Below are 21,955 nucleotides of genomic sequence, written 5' to 3'. Positions count from 1 at the left end.
CAGCAGTGCATGAGGGTTCTCCTTTCCCCAGCTCCTCCCTGACACTTGACTTCATGTGTGTGTGTGTTTTTTGTTTTTTTTTTTTTTAAATTGTAGCCAGCCCAGTGGGTATGAAATGTTATTTCATTGTGGTTTTTATTTGTATTTCCTTGATGGCTAATGATGTTGAGCATTTTTTCATGTGCTTATTGGTCATTTGTTCATCTTCTTTGGAGAAATAGCTATTCACATCCTTTGCCCATTGTAAAATTGGAGTATTTATCTTTTTAATGTTAAGTTTTAAGAATTATTTGTAGGCCGGGCGCAGTGGCTCACGCCTGTAATCCCAACACTTTGGGAGGCTGAGGCGGGCAGATCATGAGGTCAGGAGTTCAAGACCAGCCTGGCCAACATTGTGAAACCCCATCTCTACTAAAAATACAAAAACTAGCCAGGTATGGGGGCGCACACCTGTAGTCCCAGCTACTCGGGAGGCTGAGGCAGGAAAATCGCTTGAACCCAGGAGGCAGAGGTTACAGGATCGTGCCACTGCACTCCAGCCTGGGCAACAAAGGAAGGCTCCGTCTCAAAAAAAAAAAAAAAAAAATTTGTAATTCTGCATATGTGGTTTGCAAATATTTTCTTCCATTCTCTGAGTTGTCTTTTTACTTTTCTTTCTTGATAGCATCATATAGGCAGTTCACTATTGGACATCAACTGGTTGTCCTACAGTTTAGCTCAGTTAGAGTTAAACTGCACAAGCAGAGTTAGTGCAGCCCATAGAGGTTAAGGGCTCAGTCCCACAAGACTGCTCCCCACTTCAGATGCCAACCTCAAGCCCTGTGTTACGACCTGACCTGTGTTTCTGAATGATCAGCTTTAAACTAGGTTTTCCAAGACCCCTTCACTGGGTTTGATTAATATTTAACGTGGCTTACAGAATTCACAGAAACACTTCACTTGTGCTTGCTCGTTATGAAGGGTGCAGATGAACAACCAGATGAAAGAAACATAGGGCCAAATATGTGGGAAGGGCGTGGGGCGTCCATGCTCTCTCCAGGGGCACCACCCCCGAGGCACCTTCGTATACTCAGCAGTCCAGAAGCCCTCTGAATCCAGTAGTTCATGGATTTTTTGGAGGCTTCATCATGTAGGCATAATCAATTATTAACTCAGTCTTCACCCCCTCTCTGCTTCCTGGAGTGGGGTGGGTAGAGCTAAAAGTTCCAAGACGCTAATCACAGCTTAGTCTCTGTGGTGCCCAGCCCCCATCCAGGAGCCACCAAGAGTTGCCTCATTAGAATGAAAGGTGCTCCTTTATCCAGGAAATTCCAAGGGGTTAGGAGCTCCATGTCAGGAACCAGGATCAAAAACCAAATATTAGAAGAAAAGATGCTCCTAGCACCCCTGATTGCTCAGGAATTTACATGGGTTTTAGGAGGTCTGTGCCAGGAATCAGGGATGAAGACTAAAATATGTATTTCTTACTCTGAATCACAGTATTACAAAGAGTGTTGTATTTTGTTTGTTGAGATGATAGGGGGATGTTTTGCAGTGTGTTAACTGTTGAAAGAAGGGAAACATTTTGTTAAAGAAGTGCCATCCAGTAAGTGATGCAGAATTCTTGAGTTTTGACTTAGAGCTTCAATAACCTGGGAAAATCACCTTTCTTACTCTAGACTTTTAGTCTCTTTAGTGGGTGTTTTCCCCAGTTACTTTTTTGGTGGCAGGGTGAGTGTTAATTTCAAGTTTATTAAGTTTTTTGCTTTTTTTTTTTTGAGATGAAGATTCGCTCTTGTCGCCCAGGCTAGAATGCAATGGCATGATCTCAGCCCACTGCAACCTCTACCTCCCAGATTCAAGCGATTCTCCTGCCTCAGCCTCCTGAGTAGCTGGGACTACAGGCGTGCGCCACCATGCCTGGCTAATTTTTGTATTTTTAGTAGAGACGGGGTTTTGCCATGTTGGCCAGGCTGGTTTCAAACTCCTGACCTCAGGTGATCCACCTGCCTCAGCTTCCCAAAGTGCTGGGATTACAGACATGAGTCACCGCGCCCAGCCTTTTTTACTTTTTTAAATGGACATTAATTGTAGATATGGGGTGCTCAGTAATGTTTCAGTATATATATAATGATCAGACCTAGGTAATTAGCATATCCATCATCTCAAATGTCATGTCTGTGTTGGAACATGTGGTATCTTCTGGTCATTTGAAACTATACAATATATTGTTGTTAACTGTGGTCATCCTACAGTGATAGAGAATACTGGAACTTATTTCTCCCATCTAGATGTAATTTTGTATTCTTTAACAAATCTCTACTTATCCCTTCCTTTCCCTTTCCTAGCCTCTAGTATCCTCTGTTCTATTTAAATTTCCACGTGAGCAAGAACGTGCAGCTTTTAACTTTCTGTGCCTGGCTTATTTCACTTGACATAATGTCCTCTAGTTACTTCTTGAGCATTGGATGTGTCTAAGACCATCACCCAGGCAGCCCCCATAATGCCTGTGGTCACGTTTGAGGAAAAGTGGCGAGAGAAGGCTGCAGGTAGCACCGTGCTTGTCATCTGCATGCCCCTTCTCTGTGCTTCCCCAGGAGAGAAGCAGGGCTGTCCACGGAGGCAGCCACACTGTCCATAGGAGGTGGGGTTTGATTTGAATTTGATGGGAAGGGGAAGAGGGCGTGGCTGACTACATAATAGGAACAGGCATGAGGCATAACACACACAGAGCAGGGCCAACAGACTTGGATCAGGTCTCAGAATTCATCCTGCCCACCCTTCCTTCCAGCGCATCAGTTACTTGCAGCTCCTGACTTTTGTTTAAGCATGTCTCCCTTCATTTCACATCCTTCTCCTTGCCTTTACCTTTTCCTTCCCTCTTTTCTCTCCAAGCTTCTGTAGGAGAAACAGTTAAAAAGAACAAGAGAGATAGAGAAGATAACGCTGATGCCAGTTAGATTCTTATAAAAGTGTGTATTCACACCTACATGTGGACAGTGGCTCACGCCTGTAATGCCAACACTTTGGGAGGCCGAGGTGGGCGGATCACGAGGTCAGGAGATCGAGACCAGCCTGGCCAACATGGTGAAACCCTGTCACTACTAAAATATGAAAAATTAGCCGGGTGTGGTGGCGCATGCCTATAGTCCCAGCTGCTTGGGAGGCTGAGGCACAGGGAAATTGCTTGAACCCGGGAGGCGGAGAGGTTGCCGTGAGCTGAGATCGTGCCACTGCACTCCAGCCTGGCAACAGAGTGAGACTCCATCTCCAAAAAAAAAAGAGCTAACCAGTTAACGAGGTATGGTTGTTCACACCTGTAATCTCAGCTACTCGGGAGGCCAAGGCTAGAGAATCGCTTGAGGCCAGGAGTTCAAGTTCAGCCTGGATAACATAGCAAGAACAGGTCTGTTCAAATAAAAAAAAGTGTTTAAAAGAGCCAACCAGTTGCCTTTTCTCATTTTCATGACCCCTAGTTACAGCAGAATATTGTGTTTTATTCCCTGTAGACTAGTGGCTAGGAAAGGGAGACAGTAATACAAAGTTTTCTGTTTCTAATTGAAGAAAATGGCTTTTTTTTTTTTTTTTTTTTCCTTTATTAGCTGAGGGCTTGTGAGTAAATGGTATCTGTCATTTTCTGTTTTGGGGCCCATCTTGGTAGCCTGCCTAGTTAAGCTGGTAGCATCTCTATTTAACAGAAGTTGGTGGCCAAGTGTCCAGCGAGACAGAGGGTTCTGGGTTGGGAGGAGTGAGGCTAAGGTTGTCGGCCTCTGGCTTTGCTGCCTCTGCTGCTGTGCACTTTGCTCCTTCATGTGGAGAGCTGGGACCAGAGGCAGTTTCACGAGATGACCATGTCTTGGTCATTGTGGTCTTTTTGATGACCCAAGTCACAGTGACCCAGAGTTCTGCACTGCTCTGTGGGGATGGATGCTTGTATTATTCCACACAGTCTTCTTTTAAATTGGCTCTCTGTATATGATGTAACTTTGTATCCAGGAAACAAGTTTATTGTTTGACTTTTCTTTCTAATCGTAACAAAAATAAGTCCTTGGTTTGAGAATCCCTAACCTCCCTATGGAGTAAGAAGCAGTTTAACATTTTCATCTCTGCCTTGCTGTCAACCACCCAGATCTTTAAAGAGCTGTTGATGTCTCAGGGAAAACTTTTATTACTGGGATGTCTCCATAGAAACAGAATCTCTGTTTCATGATCTGTGACTCCTGCCACCTTCCCCCCAACTTGATATTGACCCTGCATGCCTGACATCATGGTCAGCTGTTTTGTGTTGCTTGTTATGTCATAGGCACGGGATTTGGCTCCAGGTGGGGGTTACAGTAATAAGAGCATGAGCTCTGTTTTTTGTTTTGTTTTGTTTTTTAATTAATGTGTTTAATGCAATGAACCACAACAATTAGAGAAAAAAAGGCTGTGGTAGCTCATTAATAATTCCACTGTGCGTAAAGAACCTTGTGTGGAGGGTTTTTTTCTTCTACTCTCATGAAAAAACACAGCTGGGAATTCTACTTTCTGTAGCTCTCCTTGCAGTAGCATTTTAAAGCTGCTATCTCTGCTGCAGGCTTTGATCTTGGTAGTGTGGTCAGAGCTCTGGATGGGTCGTTAAAAATTGCTGGTAGTCTGACTCCTACCCAAGGGATAGCTGTCTGCATCACAGAAGCCAGTCCCAGTGCCAAAAGCCCCGTATTTCCCTCCTTATGGCCCAGGAGCCTGAGCCTACCCTTCAGCAAGGCAGGATAGAGCTGGCAGGCCCCTGTGTCCCAAGCCCTGCAATGTGCCAACATAAGGAATAACAGTAACACTGGGGTAGAGTATAGGTGAATTGGAGTCTGTGTCTGGTACCCAACAGATCCAAAGGGCATTAGACCCTTCTTGTTTTTCCCACTTCCCTCCTTGAGCCCACCATCCTCAGCCTGGAAGCATGTGGATGCATGTGGGTATCTGAAGCTTCACAGAGCTTATAATGAGGAGATCAGTAAATCCACCCTGCCTTTGAGCTTAAAGAGAGAAATGAAAGTGGTCTTCTCTTCTGGGAGGTTGATGTTTGTGTCTGCAAGCCATCTTGTTGACTAGGCCACCTTGTGGGTCTTTTTGAGCTTGGATGTTAATCTCACAAGCTGTTTACTTTGACTTCACTATGCAGGAGTGCTGCCTGGGCCCTCTGGACAGTGTAGGATGGTGCCTGGGCCTTGAAGAACACAGATTGAGAGACCTTGACTGGCTGGCCATCTAGGTGCAGTTGCCTGTTCAGAATCCTCAGAAGAGGTTTTACTACACTGTTGCTTTTCACTCATCCCTCCCAGCAGGGACTGGTCAGAGGAGAAGCTCCCCTGTGCCCTCCAAGTTTCTGAGCTCTCTAGCTGTGGTTCTGGCCCCTGCCAGGAACAGGAATTGCGCTTCCTGATGGCTTGCGGACATGTATGAGAACAGAGTAGGGCATTGTCTGCACAGCGTTCCTGCATGGGATGCCTTGTCAGAGATGGACACTGCCTCAGGCAGATTGCTGTAGGAGACTTCGTTTCCAGATGTATCTGGCATTAGTTTCAAGTTGTCTTTAGTGTGCACTCATAGTGTCTTACTCTTTTCTGCTTCTAACTCAGAGGGAACACATTTCCTAACATGAGGCGTGTTTTATTAATGGTCCATCACAGCTGGTCACTGTTCTGTGGCCATGAGGGAACTGAGCCACCTGTGCCTTTCTGATGGCACTCTTTGCTGCTTGTGTGGTCCCCATCCTCATTTGTATAAACCCCTGTGGCATAAGCATGGCCAAGCCCCACGTGTGCTGTACTGTTTCTGTTTGGCCCAAACTAGAGACTGAGCCAGCATAGTGCTTGCTGCCAGAGCCCAGGTAAGAAGAGAGCATGTCCCCTGAGCTCCAGTTGTCTGGCTCCTGCTGTTTATAAACTCTCTGGCAGATTGGAGCAGCAGGAGTCTTGGTCACACTATGTACTTGTGGGTTTTAAATTAACACATTTCATTTATTGCCTTGCTAGTTGCTTGCTGCGGGAGGGTCTTGGAGGTTAGTGGTAAGTTGCTGAGTTCTTGGGCCCACAGAGCCAAGAAGGCTGTCGCCAGTCTCTTAGATATTCATGGGCTCCAACGAAAGACAGGCTGTGATGTTCCAGGTCTGGCCAAATATAAAAAGGTCTTTTTGATTTGTTTTAGGATACTGGGACCTGAAAAGTTTTCATGTGTATGTTCGTTGCTTATTACTATTGCACTTAATCTGCGGGCACACAGACTGCTAGTCTGGATCTCAGTTTAAATTTAACAAGGTTAAGTACCATGGCTGTCTCCTGCCATGGTGCCTGGGAGCTCTCTGAGAATGTGTTATCAATATTTATTAACATTCTGCCACCGCGTTTTGCACCAGTGACCTGGCTGTTGGTCTCCAGGAGCTGTGGTGTGCAGAGTGAACTCATTAATTAGATTTCCTTGCACTACCCTTGTGCGAGAGCTCAACTCACCTGGAGGCAGATGTGTCCTTGCTGCCATCCAGGATGCTGTCATCATGTTAAAAGTTGGAATGAATCATTTTTCCTCCAAGGATTAAAAGCATCCTCATGGGATTTTACCTTCCTCTGAAGAATTTAGTGTGGATTATGTGATTTGTGTTGGAGGCTTCTGTGTCTCCGTGGGTCATAAGGCAAAGGTGACAGTGGGGCTCTTGGGCCTGGCCACCTTTCTGTCTCAGACACCTGGGCTTTCTCTGTACAGAGAAGAAAAGGCGCTTCCAGATTTTAAAGTGTTTTTACAAGGAAGCTTTGGCTTTGAGCCTGGGAAATGGGGTTAGCCTACAATCAGGGATTTTTAAAATAGCATTTATTGGTGATATCATGGGAATATAGAAAAGATAAAATTTAAATCAGCTGTATCTTATTACCCAAAGAGAATTATTGTTATATGTTCATAGATTTCCTTTCGGTCTTTTTTTTTTTTGAGACGGAGTCTTGCTCTGTCACCAGGCTAGAGTGCAGTGGTGTGATCTCGGCTCACTGCAACCTCTGACTCCCTGGTTCAGGTGATTCTCCTGCCTCAGCCTCCCGAGTAGCTGGCATTACAGGCACGTGCCACCACACCCAGCTAATTTTTGGTATTTTTAATAGAGACAGGGTTTCACCATGTTGGCCAGGCTGATCTTGATCTCCTGACCTTGTGATCTGCCCGCCTCGACCTCCCAAAGTGCTGGGATTACAGGTGTGAGCCACCACGCCAGCCTTTGTTTTTTTTTTTGGTTTTTTTTTTTTTTTTTTTTTTTTTTTTTTTTTTTTTTGAGACAGTCTCACTCTGTCGCCCAGGCTGGAGTGCAGTGGTGCGATCTCGGCTCACTGCAAGCTCCACCTCCTGGGTTCACGCCATTCTCCTGCCTCAGCCTCCCAAGTAGCTGGGACTACAGGCGCCTACCACTTCGCCTGGCTAATTTTTTATATTTTTAGTAGAGTTGGGGTTTCACTGTGTTAGCCAGGATGGTCTCGATCTCCTGACTTCGTGATCTGCCTGCCTCGGCCTCCCAAAGTGCTGGGATTACAGGCGTGAGCCACTGCGCCTGGCCTTTTTTTTTTTTTTTTAATAGTAACAGGATCTCACTGTGTTGCCCAAGCTGGTCTTGACTGTTGGACTCAAGTGATCTTTCTGCCTTGGCCTCCCAAAGTGCTGGGATTATAGGTGTGAGCTACCATGCCCAGCCTCAAGCCTTTTTTTAATGCATAGAAACATTTTAATAAAATTAGCACATTTATACATTTGTATATCCTGGTTTTTTAAAGCAGTTTTGTTTCATGAGTGTTTTCCATACCATTAACTCTTTTAAAATGTTAATTTTTAAATGACCAATATCCATCATGTTAAGGTATTACAGCTTACTTGGGGTGTCTCTAATGTTTTCCTATTAGAAGTAAGTGTAGGGACCTCCTAGTTTTATGTCTGACCCTGTCAGTCCCAGCCAGTATGACCACACGTACGTCCAGCTGTGAAGTCTCTACCTGACTGTCCCCTTCTGTCTTCCAGATTGTTTGCTACATGAGGAGAACTTCTCGGTGAGGTGCCCTAAGCACAAGGTGAGTCAGAGGCCCCAAGAGCTACTAGCAGGGATGGGATCAAGGGTGGCTCCTCCTGAAAGATCTGAAGACCAGATGGTGGGCCTCACCCACGCCTGTCCTCACCTGTGCCTCTGACTGCCAGTCCACTCCTGGCCCTGGGAGGGTGGAGGGGCATGATGCTGAAGGGAGACCCGTGGCATGGGGACCAGCACTCGGAGTAGTATGAGATCCCAGGAGAAATGTGTTTTGGGGGAGTTGGTGTTTGTTTATTCATTAAGAGAGGCGAGAATACCTAACTTGACCAAGCCACTGATTTCCACTTGAGGTGAATAGAACCCCAGTTCACAGGTTGGAGTTTGGTAAGTCTGGTTCTAGACCTTGAGGCCTGTGCAAAGGCATCTTCCCAGACTAGAAGTCAAGCTCACCCCAAGGCTCTGGGGAAGCTCACAGTCTCTTCCAGGTTGTGCTTCTGTAGAAGCAGCCTGATGCTCAGTGGAATGGGCTGCCTCGGCTCCACTTCCCAGTTTATTTAGGAGGTGGTCTCGTGGTCGCTTCCTTTAGGAAAGGGTGGAAGGTGAGGGGTGAATGGCCTGTTTGTGGATGCCACATATGTGTATGGGGAGGGTGTATACGGAGAAGGAGCCCCAAGAAAGGATCAGAATGGAGACCACTGCCACCTGATGTTTCCTGCAGGGGCTGCACCGTGTCTCTGGCTGAGGTCACACTGACACCTGGTGGTCACTGGTCACTCACAGTCTTAAATCTAGTAGGGCCGAAAGTACTAGGAGGAGGTTGTCCAGAGAGGTCTGCCCTCAAAATGCTCCTGAAAGATGCTTGCTTATGCTTTTCTTTAAAAATTATTTCCAGGGAGGGGCGGTCACAGGATCTTATATTCTCTTTATTTTTACTTAATTTGCATGTTATGTTTAGAACTCCCTTTTTTAAGGGTTACATTTTGCCTCAGAAAACCCTGTCTGAATGTCTCCTGTTTGTCGGTCAGGACTGACTCTGCCTTTTCTTTCCTTTTCCGTGTGCCACTCCTGTCCTCCCTCTGCCCCCCCTGATTTCCGCACTGTCCTCTCCCACCTGTCTGTCTCCTCTTGGTTTTGCCTGTGTCAGCCTCCCCTTCCGTGCCCTCTCCCCCCCTTGCAGAACAAGACCGCGAAAGGCAGCCTCAGCACAGAGCAGTCGGAGCGGGGGTGAGGGGGGCAGTGTGCTCGTGGGAATGGAAAGGACAGCAAGCACAGGTGAGTCGGGGCCACTGGGCTCCCTGTACCCTGCCCGGCTCCCAGCGGGCCTTGTTGCCTCTGCCCTCCTGCTTGCTCCGTGCTCTGCCACCAGCATTTCATCCTATGGATGACACCACCAGGTGGATGCAGTGTTCTTCCATTGGTTACTTAGCTCCCCAGAATATCTGTGGAAAGGAGTGGGGCCTTCTAAACTGTCCACTGCTGATGGGGTGCAGGGTGACTGTTCCTGAAGGCAGCCCTTCAGAGCACAGCTAGCCAGGGGTGGCCTTGTGAGTAGACACAACAGGCTTTTAGGTCTCTTCCTCGGGCAGGGCACCTCTTGCCCAGTAGCCCCTGCTCTTTCTCCCATCTCAGAAAGGGTTCCACTCAAAGGTCTCTTTTTAATTTGCTCCATTACTGTAAAGCTTATGGTGTGTTTTCCTTTGAAAACAACAGAACTCTTGGGTTTTGTTATTCGAAATCTTTTTTTTTTCCAGTACTTTGAAGGATTCCTTTTTGCAGAAGTACAAAGGAAAGAAAAATCCTCAAAGATTTAGTAGACTCTAGCATCTGATTTAATTTTACTCTTAAAAATCTTGAGGCTGGGTGTGGGGCTTCTACCTATAATGCCAACACTTTGGGAGGCTGAGGCAGGAGGATTGCCTAAGGTCAGGAGTTCAAGACCAGCCTGGGCAACAGTGAGACCCTGTCTGTACGTTTTAAAAAATATTAACCATGCATGGTGGTGCATGCCTTTAGTCCCATCTACTCAGGAGGCTGAGCTGGGAGGATTGCTTGATCAAACCTGGAGGTTGAGGCTGCAGTGAGCCATGATCGTGCCGCTGCATTCCAGCTGGGCCACAGTGAGACCCTGTCTCAAAAAAAACAAAACAAAATTATTGTGATTGAGTTGTGCTTGTTGTGAGTTTGTGTGGGATTGTGGTCATGGCCCTCAGCAGGTATCTGTGAAAACAGGATGATAGGACTTGGGTCTCTAGAAGCTGCAGGCCTCTGAGCTCCATGTTGCTCCTTCACCCTCCCTTCCCCACTGAGGCATGAGGGGAAATAGGTTGTAAAGAAAAGAAAAACAAAAATGTATCTTGTGGCACTTACTGCTATAGGATGGGGCAGGAGGACTAGTTGTCTCAGAAATATTCATTGAGGGGTCATTTCTCTCAAATGGGAGGACTTCTGTGTCAACCTCAGGAGTTTGACCCACACAGCTACGCTAGACCTGTCCCTTCCGGCACCACCATGTACCTGACCACCTTCTGGAACATGCCCTGCCCCTTGTTACCACTACTAATTTCCGGAGAAGGCCCCTGGGCTGCCGCACCATTTGAGAATTCAGGTGCTAAGTGCCTTCTTGATAGAACATTGAGTGTAGTGCCTTTCCTCTTTACTCTTCCAGGGAGTAGGGCTGTCAGTGGAGGGATCAGAGCAAAGTTGGGGGAGGGATTACAGGTGTGAGCCACCGTGCCCGGCCAACTCTTCAACAGAACAATGAGCTTCATCCTTCTGGGTTGAAGCACAGTGATGAAGTGGCCTCACCCATTGTAGAGTCGTCTCAGGTCCATCGAAGTTGAACCATTCAGCTCTTGGAGGGAGAGGATGGACGCACTGCATCCAGTCCTGTCCATCTGAAATGTTTTTTATGTGCTGTTCCCACAAGGCAGATACCTTTTCCTGGTTTCCCAGTTCAGCAGAGTGACATTGAGGGTGGTCACCGTCCTTCATTTGTGGTAGAAGCCCTGGTGACTGGGGATGGAATCACACCTCTTACTAAAGGAGGGCTCATCTTGGGCCCCATGCTGGGGACAGAGAGCCGCCATTACTGGGTGCCCTGACAAGGCAGGGCACAGACAGTGGATGTGCGTGTGTGTCTGCCTCCTGGTGCGCCATGTTCTGAGAAAGTGGTTTGATAGGTACTGTGTGACTAAAGTCAGACCACTCCATGTCTCTGTGCTTCAGTTTCTTCTGTAAAAACAGGAATAGCAGTGCCAACCTTTTGAGATTCCCTTGGGAAATGTCTTTAAGTGCCAGCACAGCACTGGCTGTCAGCCTGTTGGTCTGCCATGCCTAGCTGTGGGTTTCTCGTGGGAGTTGGAGAGGTCAAGGCAGCAGATTGAACCCTGTAGCTGTCTCTTATAGCAAAAAATACCCAAGACTTGGGGTTAAAAGATGCTGCCCCTGCCTCCCAGCATGTGATGTACCTTGTACCTGACCCTCGCCAGGAGTGCAGAGGGGAAAAGTCCTTCCACAGGCCTGTGGTTGCCCACTGTCTCCTTGTGCCGAGGTGGATTGTCTTGCTGGCTTGTGTCATTGGTTGGCAGAGCTTTTGACATTGGAAGGCCCAGCTCTTCTTCCTGTCGTGAATTAAACAAGGAGGCCCCAGCCTCCCCTAACAGGCCCTGTGGTCCAGCACATGGGAACCTATAACCTTGATCAGGGCTAATGCTGCATCCTGGGTGCTACGTACCCTGCAAAGAACAGCCATGGATGGAAGCTGAGCAAGGCGGGGCATGGGGAGTGGCGCCCCTGCCCCTGGAACTGGATGTCACACAGCCCATTTGTGTATGAATGAATGTCACATTCTAGATTCCCTTTTTCCCAGACTGGTCCAGAGGTGGTCCGGGATTACACCTCCAGAGGAGAGCCCGAGTCTGTCCACTTTCTTTCCCCACCAGCACCAGCCCAGGCATTGCAGCTCCTATAGTGCTCGCCTCCCTGCCACTGCTCAGTAGCCAAGTGCAGTCTTTATTAGGCCTCCCTCCAGTCCTGTCTCTTCTCTACGTCAGAGAGTCTTGTCATCTTCCAAATAAAGTCCAAACGTCTCACCTTGCCTCCAGAGCCCTGTGGAAGTCTCAGGTGACTCTCCAGGCCCCTGGCCTCCTCTACCTCCTCAAGGGGCAGGCTGCCTCCCTCTGGGCTTCTGCACACACAGTTCCTTGTGCTGCAAACACTTTAGCTCCCCGTCTTCATGTTGAAAACAGGCTCCATCTCCTGAGTCCCAGCTTAAATGCCGCTTCCTTAGAGAAGCCTTTCCCTTTTTAAATCCTTGTCTCCATTGTCCCGCTCCTCACTTTCAGCTGTCCTAGCATCACCACAATTTCAGATCGTTTACTTGTTTACTACCTGTCTCTCCACTAGAATGTAAGCTCCACGTGGGCAGGGACCACATCTGTCAAAGCCTAGCCCAGAGCGGGGCATGTAACTATGCTAGTGCCAGGTGAGTCTGTGTTAAAGAAATGAGTGCATCCCAGGCCGGGCGCGGTGGCTCACACCTGTAATCCCAGCACTTTGGGAGGCCGAGGCGGGCAGATCACGAGGTCAGGGGATGGAGACCATCCTGGCTAACAATACAAAAACACAAAAAATTAAAATACAAAAATACTAAAAATACTAAAAGCCGGTCGTGGTAGCAGGCACCTGTAGTCCCAGCTACTCGGGAGGCTGAGGCAGGAGAATGGCGTGAACCTGGGAGGTGGAGCTTGCAGTGAGCCTAGATCGCACCACTGCACTCCAGCCTGGGCGACAGAGCAAGACTCCATCTCAAAAAAAGAAAAAAATAAAAAAGAAATTAGTGCCATCCTAGAGAAGAAAGGGCTCTTGGACCCTGAACATCAGTGCCCTAAATCAGTATAGATTCAGAATTAGGTTTCTTGTCACATCCTTCCTCTCTAGTCAGAATTAATGTCTATTTTAGAAATGAGGAAATGGGCTCTGGGTGAATCCTGGCCAGAATGAGTGGTGTTGAGATGATGAGTTTTTGCTGCAATTAGGAAAGGCAGGCTTGGAGTCTGATATGGAGGGACATGAGGACGGCGTCCCAGGTTCAGGCCACAGATGAGGCCAAAGGGGAGCAGAAAGGACAGTGTGAGCGAGAAGGGAATGAGGGAGAGAACAAGTGAGAGAGCCTGGGAAGGTGTTGGCCCAAGACGAAACCCTGGATGCTGGCAGCTGAGCAGCAAGATGACGTTCTTTAAAAGAGAATTGACAGTCTTCAGCATAGGGGCGGCAGGTCACTCCTGCTGCTCAGGCCAGCTGGCACCACGGCTGCTCCCAGGCTCACTGTCTGGGTCCAGCCGTCTCTCAGCCACACCCCATGCCCTAGGACATGCAGCTCCTAGGACCCAGTCAGGAAAGCCCCAGTCCCACCTCTGGCCATGTCGCTTTGGGCTACACCTGTCGCCTTCCTGAGCTTCAGCTCTCTTGAAGATGGGGGTCAGGCAGGTCCACGTCACTGTGAACTAATATCTGTAAAGCTTCTAGCCCAGGGCCTTTCTAGAATTTTCCTTCCTAATTTCCCTACTAAAGGAACAATTTTTTTTGAAGTAACTCTTGAAAAGTTAGGGTCCCATTACATTCAGGATATCATGTGTTTGGGCTGGTCTAGTTGTCAGACCTAGGGAACACTCCCTGTTGGGAAGGCGGTGAAGGGCAGAGCCCCAGGCTGCAGGTGCTGAAAAACTGCTGCTGCCTGGGCCACCATGCACCCCAGGGAGGGGCCCACAGGTAGCAGCTCACAGAGTCGACTGGCCAGGCAGACCCTGGCTGCTGATGTGTGCTTCATTCTTCAGTGGGGAGCTGGTGTGGGGTCCTGTTCTTTTGAGTAATGAGCAAGATTGGGGTGCAGGCCCAAGACTGCTGTGTACTCGTAAAGAGGGCAAACCCTGCACTGTCCCCTCCATGAGCAGAGCCTGGCAGGGTACATGTGGGCATTGACCTTGATTCCCACGGGCATCCCACAACCCCAACAAGATGACACCCTTCTGTGTTCCTGGAGGTAGGTGCCCATTAGCTCAGCTGCTGGCCTGCATTCCCAAGGCTTACCTTTACTTGCGTGTGGTGATGTTGTGCCGTGGCCTCTGTGGAGCGTGTTCCTCCTCATTGTTGTTACCTGCCAAGTGGTCAGGAACTTCCTTGGGCAAGAGCATGTGCATGTACGTGCTTGGGAACAGCTCAATCTTAGCTCCTGCAGGCCCCAGCCTTCTTAGCAGTTCTGTGTGTGTAAACTTTATGGAAGCAGAAAGGGCTGGTGACACCTGGGTTTCTAGGGTTTATTTGTAAGGGGAGGGCACCAAATTGGGCTTGAGGAAGCAGTTAGTTGAGCCCCAGTGACAGTCTTAAGCACAGTGATTGGCAGATAGCAAGTGAAGGAGGGGCGAGGCTGCCATCACTTCTGGCTTCTCGTGAAATTTTACTGGACTGATTTCCTTGGAAACTGCTGTTTCTCTTTGAGACTTTTCCATATAGGATGGCCCATGAAGCATTCCACCTTGGTATAATCCATCTGTCCTATGTAGGCCATCAGAATCCCCTTCTGCACCTGGGCTGGAAGAGGAGAGAAGCCCCCCAGCCTGGGGATGGGAGACCTAGGGTTCTCAGGCTCCTGAGAGGTCGAGAGGATTAACATAGTCCAGCTCTGTCTGAGCCTCAGAAATCCTGCCCTCCCTGTTAGAGGCCATGGGAAGAGCATTCTTTTTAATCATGAAGAACTGACTGTGGGCCAGGCCCAGTGGCTCACGCCTGTAATCCCAGCACTTTAGGAGGCCAAGGTGGGCAGATCACCACCCTGAACAACATGGTGAAACCACATCTCTCCTAAAAATACAAAAATTAGCCAGGTGTGGTGGCGTGCACCTGTGATCCCAGCTATTCGGGAGACTGAGGCACAAGAATCACTTGAACCCAGGAGGCGGAGGCTGCAGTGAGCCAAGATTGCACCACTGCACTCCAGTCTGGGCAACAGAGCAAGATTCTGTCTCAAAAAACAAAAAACTTTGTCATTAGCTGAGGATGGTGGCGTGTACCTGGTAGTACCAGCTACTTGGAAGGCTGAGGTGGGAGGATTGCTTGAGCCCAGGTCAAGGCTGCAGGGAGCCGAGGCGACAGAGTGAGATTTTGTCTCAAAAACAACTAGCTGTATCGACTAGAGGCAACTGTGCAACTCTCCTAAGAGGCTGGACTTCGAGAAGGTTCTTCCACAGATTGACCAGGTACTATAGGTTTCAGTCACAGCTGGGATCTGACACTGGCAAAACCCCACCAGCTGCCCCACAATTGGGGACTTGCCCTGAGGTCAGGGAGTTCTCTGCTGTCCTGGTTCCTTTATGCACTAGGAAGGCAGACATACCCTGAGGAGCCCTCAAAGTCCGGCCACAGCACCCCCACTAGGTCATTGCTGCCTTTAATCACATTCCAGATCCAAAGCCACACAGTGGCCCCGGCATTGGGTCTCGGGTGTGTCCCACACCAGCAGCACATCTACAGAGGGGTCTGAGTGCAGGCTCCCTACTGAAAGCTCCCAGGGGTACCATGGAACAGCGGCTGTTGGTGGTGGACCCTGTGGAGGCTCCTGGCCTTCAGTGTCTGTCCCTTGTTTTCCAGGTGAGACTGTGGAGATGAGAAGGTGGTGGACACTCGTGATGGAATGGAAATCGTCCTACCGTGCAGCCACACCCTGCCCCGCCCCGCCCCGCGTGCCTGCCCATGCCAGCACTTCCTTCCTAAGTTCTCACATCACACTCAAACCGGTGACACCACAGGAAAGAAAGACCCAAGACGTTGGAATGGCTGTTTCCATGGACACAATCTCCATAGTGACAATGTGGGGGGAGGGGGGAGGGGTGGGATGATGGGGAAAGGGTGGGGGGAATTAAAAGGGAGGGATAAAAATATATATATATAAATCTATTTTTAGTCTGGAAAGACTTTGTTTAAATGAAAGGTGCGCTATCCCTTTTGATTCTATTTTAAAATTATCTAGTTAAAGATCTCCAAATTTGTTCTGATGACAAGTGAAATTTAAATGTGAAATTGAACTGAACAAACCCTCATCTCATAAAGGACGGGGTGTGTGTGGCTTTGATCTTTAGCCTGTCTCACACCAGTTCAGAAAACACTAGACCCAGGATTGAAAAAGCAGACAAACCACACCAGAACCATCCTTTTGTCATTAATTTGTCTCAAAGTGGGAAGGTTTTAGCGGGAGGGGGAAATACAGGGACGGTCCATGTTTTCAAGAGCAGGGGAATGATGTTTAAACACAAAAATAATTTTTTTTTCATTTCCAGAAACACTATTTATTTATTTTTTTTTTTAACTTTTTCTTTTTGGGGGTGAAATTGGCAGATGTCTGAGGTCATTGCTGTGGCTGGTGAGGACCCTAAGTGTACACAGCAGCAGCAAAATCGAGGGATGACCCTCCTCTGGGGCCCCCTGTCCTCAGCACATTCCAGGCAGCTGTGCCCTGACCCACAGGTACCTGTGGGGATGAGAGGAGGCCCAGGCCTGTGCTGCCAGAGCCGGCAGTGTGAGCTGTAGGCAGGGACGGGGAGGGACTGTCGCTGTGATCAGAGTGGGTTAAGCTGACCAGGAACACCCATTTAGCCCCTTTTTCTTTTTGCTTTCATTTTTATAAAGGAAAAGAGGACCTGTCAGATAGGCAGCCCCATGCTACGTGATTCTTTATGTTGTGTTGTTTTGTTTTGTTTTGTAAATTGTATAATTTTTAAATATCTGAGTTTTAAAAAAAGAAAAAAGTACAAAAAAATCTTGTTATGGCCTTAAGAAGGGGTTAGTGCATCTTTCAGGGGTCACTCTGCCATGGGGATAAAATAGCTGTTTCACAAACAGTTTTATTTAAAAAAACAAAAAACAAAAAAAATCAAAAAATCAAAAAAATAATAAACTTCATTTTAACCTTGTTTCCTTCTTTTGTTTAATTTAAAGTGAATGCGTCTCTTCCTTCTCCCATTCTAACCCCCAAAGGGTAGCTCTGGTTCTCCAGAGGAGGCCATGATCAGATCCGGTCTGTCCCATTCCTAGCCTGTCAATGGCCACGCAATTGGGAAGCAAACAAAATTCAGGGTTCTTCCGCCACTCCTCTGGGCAGGTAGAGTGTGGCCAGTGTATGGGGACAGTCAGATTTATTCAAGTTGATATGAGGACATATTTCCAGTCAACATTAAAGGTTATAAAAAAATAATGGAATGTTAATGGACTTTTTTAGAGAGTAGAAATACTGGAAGGAATGTTGTGAAGTAGAAATAAGCAATTATAAATGAGTTCTGTGTTCATCAATTTAGGGCAGCAGAAATGGCAGATTAATTGTGTTTTAATGGCTACATGAAGCAGTCCATTTCTCATTTCACTCCGCCAGGATGGAGGTGTGGGTGGGTGCGTTGTGTCGGCCATAGGACCAAGCTTGGGCAGCTGAACAGGACCTGCATAGAAATGATGGCTTTTTTGAGCTAGTTGCATTCTCATTCTGGTCTTGGCATTAATACAGTTAAAATGAAATGGATAGATTTCAGGTGTCAAGGGCTAAACCACAAAACTTGAAAAATATGTATCTTGAGGAAAATGTTTTCCTGACAGCAAATGTTTGTCATTTTGCCTTTTATTCTTTTGTCCCCTTTTGACTGGCTTGAGTGGAGTACTTGCGATTGTTCTAGGTCTTTCCTTAAATTGACTTCAGAAATGACCTTCACTGGGGAGTGGCAGTGATACGCGCATGCCTCCTGACTCGTTTCTGCCTTCTGCAGTTCGCCTCAACTGCTCAAGTGCCTTTTAGTTCCTTCAGTGTTTGTCTTAATTGATTTTGTTAAAGCAGTTTTATGTTCACAGCAGGATTAAGCTGAAGGTAGAGTTCCCATATAACCCCTTACCCCCATATGCATACCTTCCCCTCTATCAACATCCCATCCAGAGTGGCACATTTGTTACAACTGATGGATACATTGTTATCACCCAAAGTCCATAGTTTATACTAGGGACCACTCCTGGTGGTGTACATTTTATGGCTTTTGACAAATGTATGAAGACCTGGATCTGGCAGGGCGTGGTGGCTCATGCCTATAATCCCAGCATTTTGGGAGGCTCAGATGGGCAGATCAAGGCTTGAGTTCGAGAACAGCCTGGGCAACATGGCGAAACCCCATCTCTACATAAAAATACAAAAATTAGCAAGGCGTGATGGTGCACGCATGTAGTCTCAGCTATTTGGGAGACTGAGATGGGAGAATCGCTTGAGCCCAGGAGGTCGAGTCTACAGTAAGCCGTGATTGCACCACCACACTCCAGCCTGGGCGACAGCAAAATCCTGTCTCAAAAAAAAAGACATGGAACCACCATTTTCCAGAGTAGTTTCACTGCCCCAGGGATCCTCTGTCCCACTGTTCATTCCTCCTTCCCCCCAGTCCCTCACCACTGAGCCTTTTTCCAAAGTTATGCCTTTTCTTCCAAAGTGTCATATAGTTGAGATTATATAGTAGGTAGCCTTTTTAGATTGGCTTCATCCACTTAGTAATGTGCATTTAAGGTTCAACCATGTCTTTTCATGACTTGATAGCTTGTTTCTTTTTAGTGATAAATAATTCCATTGGCTGTACCACAGTTTATCCATTCACCTGCTGAAGAACATCTTGGTCGCTTTCAAGTTCTGACAATTAAAGATGAAGCTGCTGTAAACATCCCTTTGCAGGTTTTTGTGTGGGCGTAAGGTCTCAACTCCTTTGGGTAAGTACAGGAAGCACAATTGGTGGATTGTATGGTAAGAGTATGTCTAGTTTTGTAAGAAATTGCCAAACTGTCTGGATCACCTGAGGTCAGGAGTTTGAGACCAGCCTGGCCAACATGGTGAAACCCTGTCTCTACTAAAAATACAAAAATCAGCCGGACATGGTGGTTCATGCCTGCAGTCCCAGCTACTCAGGAGGCTGAGGTGGGAGGATTGCTTGAACCTAGGAGGCAGAGGTTCCAGTGAGCTAAGATCACGCCACTGCACTCCTCACCTGGGTAACAGAGTGACTGAGACTCCGTCTCAAAAAAAAAAAAAAAAAAAAAATTGAAGAATGGAAAAGAAATTGCCCAACTGTCTTCCAAAGTGTCTGTACCATTTTGTACTCCCACCAGCAATGAATGAGAGTTCCTGATGGTCCATATCTTTGCCAGCATTTGGTGGTGTCAGTGTTCTGTATTTAAGCCATTCTAACAGGTGTGTACGTGGCCATTTATTTTTTGAATAACTTTAAAAGTTTTTAAATTGTGGCTAAAAAAATTTACCATCATAACAGTTACGGTAGGTACAGTTTAGTGGTGTTAAGTGTGTTCACGTTGTGCAACCAATCTTCAGAACTTTTTCATTTTATGAAACTGAAACTTTACCCATTAAACTGCCTCCCTGCAGGCCCATCCTGCCCCTGGAGCTTTCCATCTCTGTTTCTAGGGTACAGGCAGCCCTCAGTACCCACAGGCTTCACATCCACAAACTCAGCCACACATCGAAGATACTTGGAAAAGTATAAAAACTAAAAATACAAATAAGAGCAGTACAGTATAACAGCTATTTACGTAGTATTTACACTGTATTAGGTATTATAAATAATCTAGAGATGATTTAAAGTATACAGGAGCATATGCATAGGTATACTATGCAATTTTACATAAGGAACCTGAGCATCCTTGGATTTCGGTATTTACCGGGGATCCTGGCACCAGTCCCCTCCAGGATACCCAGAGACAACTATTCCACTGCCCATAATCCCACCCCCTTGCAGCTGTGGAAACTCAAGAGGTGCTGCTCTGAGGGCAGACCCTGCCACTCAGCACTCGGGGATGAGTCAGACCCAACAGAAACCTGTCCCATGGGAGGAGCTGGGAATTGGAGGGTCCCTCCCAGTGGCATTGCTGTGCCTGGCAGGGGGAAGGGCAAGAACAAGCAAAATGCTCAACTTTACTACCCTTCCAGTGCAGTCCCTTCCTGGCGCTGCACTAGCTGGCATTGCAGCATCCTAACTAGTCTCTAGAATTCTCACAATGATGTTTTGGTTCCTATAGCTTTGTTAACCCTGAGCTGTCTAGGAGAATGAGCCCGGAGTTTCCTAGTCTACCACTTGCTGATGTATTTTCACACCATCTCACTTGGCGATGTCCAGAGGGCCTGCCAGGGCACAGTGCACTTTTCACTGTGACACAAGCAGTTCCAGCGTTCAGGGAAGGCAGGTTGGATCTGTTCCCTAAAAATAATAAATCCCAGAAACTTCTATACTGACCATTAATAGAATGTAATGTCCAAGCAGTTTAGAGTAGTAGCTCAGCATACACTTTGGATGTGGACTCTAATACCGCTCTGTGACTTGAACCTTGTTATGTGATCTCTGAACCTCGGTCTCTATGCCTTGGGGACCATAAAACCACCTCCTTAGGGGGCTGTGGGAGGATTAATGAGCTGGAGCACACACAGTGTGACCAGCAGTTTCTGGCACATAAGTGCCCTATCAGTGGAAGCCACAGGTGCACAATGATTGGAAAAGGCCATAGGCATCATTATTGAAGGTTTTCCTCATGCTGCCCGTATCTTGAATTACAGGCCTCTGGCTGGTAAAGAGGGCACTCGGGAGGACACTGCCTACGTTGCAGGCACGACCGTCCCTGCCGTTCATACCCCCATCATGATGACTGCTTGAGCGGGGGGTCTGACACCTCAAAAGGCCAAGAGTGCATACAGGTAATGTATAAAGGGCCACCAGTCCCTGCACCTTGATTCTCTCACAGTCCGTGGTAGAAGGGTGCTACCACGTAGGACAGGAACATTGATTCAGTTGAGGCCAGTTTGGGAGGCCACAAGCCAGATCTGGGAAGTCCCCAGATGGACATGGGTCTTGCTCTCTTTGTCAGTTGAGTGGCCTCAAAACTTCTGTTGGGCCAGGTGGCTCACGCCTCTAATCCCAACACTTTGGGAGACCAACACAGGAGGATCACTTGAAGCCAGGAGTTCAAGACCAGAGTGGGAAACATAGTGAGAACCCATCTCAACAAAAAAAATTAGCCAAGCATAATGGTGTGCACCTGTAGTTCCAGCTACTCGGGAGGCAAAAATAAGAGGATCTCTTGACTGAGCACAGGAGTTTGAGGCTGCAGTGAGCTTTGATCACACCTCTGCACACCAGCGTGGGCAACAGAGCAAGCCCCTGTCTCTCAAAAAAAACTTTTTAATTTTTTGTTTTAAATTTTAAATAAACTGTTCTCCCTGCCTTTTGTTCCCCAGATCCAGTCTTCATCACCTGAAAAGACCTAGGCTCCAGCTGCCGGCCTCCTGCTGCCCCTCAGGCCACCTGCACAGGAAATTCCAGGGGTGGCTTTTTCCCACTGCCAGTGCTGTGGTCTACAGTGCTAGGCAGCCCCTCAGTCAGCTAGACAAAGTTCTCCATGAATCCTTCCCAGAAAGTCCTGTTCCAGCCTGGGGCAGAGTCCCCATGACCCTCATGGCACCACTGGCTTCTCATGTCAGCTATGTTACCTTCCTGCTCCTCAAGGTCATGATTACGGTGGGGCATTGGTCCACTCACAGCCTTCCCGCCATGCTCCCAATACACAGCTCAGCACCCGGTACAACCCATGTCTCCAGCTTGGGTGGAGCTCTCATGCCAGGCCACTTCTCACCCATCACCCTAACCTCAGTAGGCACCAAGAGTGAGCAGCAGGGTCAAGGACCTCTGGAGCAGCCCCTACCCACCCTGGCCTGACCCTGCACCCACTGGCAGCACAGTCAACACAGCAGGTTGGCTCACAGCAGAGGGCAAAGGCAATGATCAGCTTCCTTTATAAGGGAATGATCATGCACTTCATGTGCTGAGAGTGTCCTGCCTGGTCTTCTGTGGCTGGTGGGGTGGGGGTGCCAGGTGT

At 47.8% G+C, this 21,955-nt stretch overlaps 1 protein-coding gene across 1 annotated transcript in view; it reads left to right on the top strand.

The window, feature by feature from the left end:
* Positions 1 to 16,974, top strand: part of TCF20 (transcription factor 20) — a 110,836-nt gene extending 93,862 nt beyond the window's left edge. Inside the window, 3 exon segments of the mRNA XM_010373015.2 lie at positions 8,005 to 8,054; positions 9,189 to 9,283; positions 15,656 to 16,974. Of these exon segments, the coding sequence (XP_010371317.1) occupies positions 8,005 to 8,054; positions 9,189 to 9,239 (101 nt within the window). The 3' untranslated portion in view covers positions 9,240 to 9,283; positions 15,656 to 16,974.
* Positions 16,975 to 21,955: the final 4,981 nt, after the last annotated feature.

Source organism: Rhinopithecus roxellana, chromosome 13 (genome assembly GCF_007565055.1).
Source record: "Rhinopithecus roxellana isolate Shanxi Qingling chromosome 13, ASM756505v1, whole genome shotgun sequence".
Lineage (NCBI taxonomy): Eukaryota > Metazoa > Chordata > Mammalia > Primates > Cercopithecidae > Rhinopithecus > Rhinopithecus roxellana.
Note: the sequence above shows the minus strand (reverse complement) of the source record. Positions and strands in the feature narration are given on the sequence as shown.